The sequence below is a fragment of the Panthera onca genome, chromosome E1, assembly GCF_046562875.1.
Source record: "Panthera onca isolate mPanOnc1 chromosome E1, mPanOnc1 haplotype 2, whole genome shotgun sequence".
Lineage (NCBI taxonomy): Eukaryota > Metazoa > Chordata > Mammalia > Carnivora > Felidae > Panthera > Panthera onca.
Window position 1 is genome coordinate 56,893,985 of NC_138352.1, and position 2,100 is coordinate 56,896,084.

At 49.7% G+C, this 2,100-nt stretch overlaps 1 protein-coding gene across 1 annotated transcript; it reads right to left on the reverse strand.

The window, feature by feature from the left end:
- Positions 1 to 365: 365 nt before the first annotated feature.
- On the reverse strand, positions 366 to 1,486 carry LOC132676695 (uncharacterized). The gene has a single exon (XM_060628727.3). The coding sequence runs from the start codon at positions 1,449 to 1,451 to the stop codon at positions 831 to 833; it is 621 nt and encodes a 206-aa protein (XP_060484710.2). The 5' UTR covers positions 1,452 to 1,486; the 3' UTR covers positions 366 to 830.
- Between the last annotated feature and the right edge of the window lie 614 nt (positions 1,487 to 2,100).

Here is a 2,100-nt window from a genome sequence, read left to right on the forward strand (position 1 = left end):
GTAGGACACTGATGTCTGCAACTTAGTTCCAGACATCACCTGCATATATAGGAGAACAATGCTTCCATGGTCAAAGACGACACTCGAATGAACATCTTGCTAGTTTTAACACTCAAGGTGTTTTCTAAATCATCTGGAGTTATGAATGTAAGTGCACTTAAGCAAGATTATAAGACGCAGTCTGAGATAGAAGTCTGTCCATATCAACATATGATATTCCCCTGTGAAATACATTCATCTGAAAATGGAGATTAAAATGTGTGGGGGCCTGAATCAGACTCCAACGGACACTGTATGTGATATGCAGTCTATGTATGAATCCCTATATTGGGAACACTGCACAATAAAACAAAGACAATATGGGATGCCATATGGTATAGGATTTATTAAGAAATATAAGTGAGACTCCCTGCATCTAAGGAGACATTGAAAGAGACCATGACAGGAAGAAAGCAGCATACAAGAACCAAGAGTACACTGAGAAAGAAAACATATTAGTGTAGACTTTCCATAGTTGCAAAAACCTGTATGTCACTTATGAGGATTTGTTTCTCTAAGGTACTTCGAGGGACAGGATGAAGATCTTGACTATGCACTCAAAGCAGGCCTCATGACAGGATCAGAATGCATGAAGCTGGCAGGTGACCCATAAGAGGATGGAAGAAGAGAATCAGGGAGAGGGAGTCCACACTTTATCAAGCTGATTCACAAGCTTGTAAAAAAGAGAGATAAATAACAGAGATATTGGGTATTGCATGCTGGCTTTCTGCAACGTTGAGCAGTGACTATTTCCCAAGTGGCAAGTCAGATGGTGGTTCTTGGTGAGGCAATCAGCAGCAAGAAGGCTGGCAGCAGGATCCAGAGCCCTGGGCTAGGCACCCAGGCAGGCAGCAGCAGGTGGGGTGGTAGCAGGTTCTCGTGCAGTACACAGGGGTACAGCAAACTGGCTGGCAGCAGTGGGACCCACAGCAGTTTTGTCCACAGCCGCTGGACCCACAACAGCTGGGCTGGCAGCAGGTGGTATGACAGCAAGTTGGGCGGCAGCAAGGCTGGCAGCAGCTCGACCCACAGCCGCTAGACCCACCGCCGTTGTGTCCACAGCCGCTACACCCACAGCAGCTGGGCTGGCAGCAAGTGGTCCTACAGCAGGTGGTCCTGCAGCAGGTGGTGTGACAGCAAGTTGGGCGGCAGCAAGGCTGGCAGCAGCTGGAGCCACAGCCGCTAGACCCACCGCCGTTGTGTCCACAGCCGCTGGACCCACAGCAGCTGGGCCGGCAGCAGGTGGTCCGGCAGCAGGTGGTTTGACAGCAAGTTGGGCGGCAGCAAGGCTGGCAGCAGCTGGACCCACAGCCGCTGGACCCACAGCCGCTGGGCTGGCAGCAGGTGGTCCGGCAGCAGGTGGTCCTGCAGCACGTAGGCTGGCAGCAAGAGGAGCAGCACGAGTGGGTCATGGTGTCAGGGGTGGAGGGTGGGCGGGTCCTGTCCGGAGGTGAGGTTGTCAGATTCTGGTGCCTCCTCCGGTTCTGGGGCTTTTATGCGCTGGACCCCCAAAGGTTAGGCCAATGGGAAGGACTTTCCTTGTTGGTGTTTACGTTGTTTTCCATAGTCACTGAGGGCAATCATAAACGAGGAAGTTGTTTCCTAAATGTTAGGAATCGTTACAAAATAAGTGTTTAATGTGTTTCCTATTTGAGAATAACAAATAGAAACATTTTCAGATTAAAGGAAATTTGTCACATCAGCAGCATCATTCTTGCTTCAATGATCATTGCATCCATCATGTGATCAAGTTCTGCTGGTCTGGGTAGGTCAGAGCAGTGTTCCCTCCCCAGCCTTGGTCCTTACATTATATTTGGTTTAGGAGTATCCCCAAGGTGAGGGGCATGATGCTGATATGCTCACTGGGACAGATTTAGTAGATCCCTGAGCCCAGGTTGGTTTCCCCACAGAAGCCTGATTCAAGACTCCCACAGGCATATCTGTCTCTTGTAACACTCTACCCCACTTGTGTACCCCAGTTCAAAGACTCTTGGGTGAGATGTCTGGCATCATCTCTTTCATATGGCAAGGTATAACCAAAGTAGGTGGGTAGAAGCAGCA

What these genes read in the sequence shown, in the direction of transcription:
- LOC132676695 (XM_060628727.3), bottom strand. Translation starts at nt 1,451, where the DNA reads ATGACCCACTCGTGCTGCTCCTCTTGCTGCCAGCCTACGTGCTGCAGG.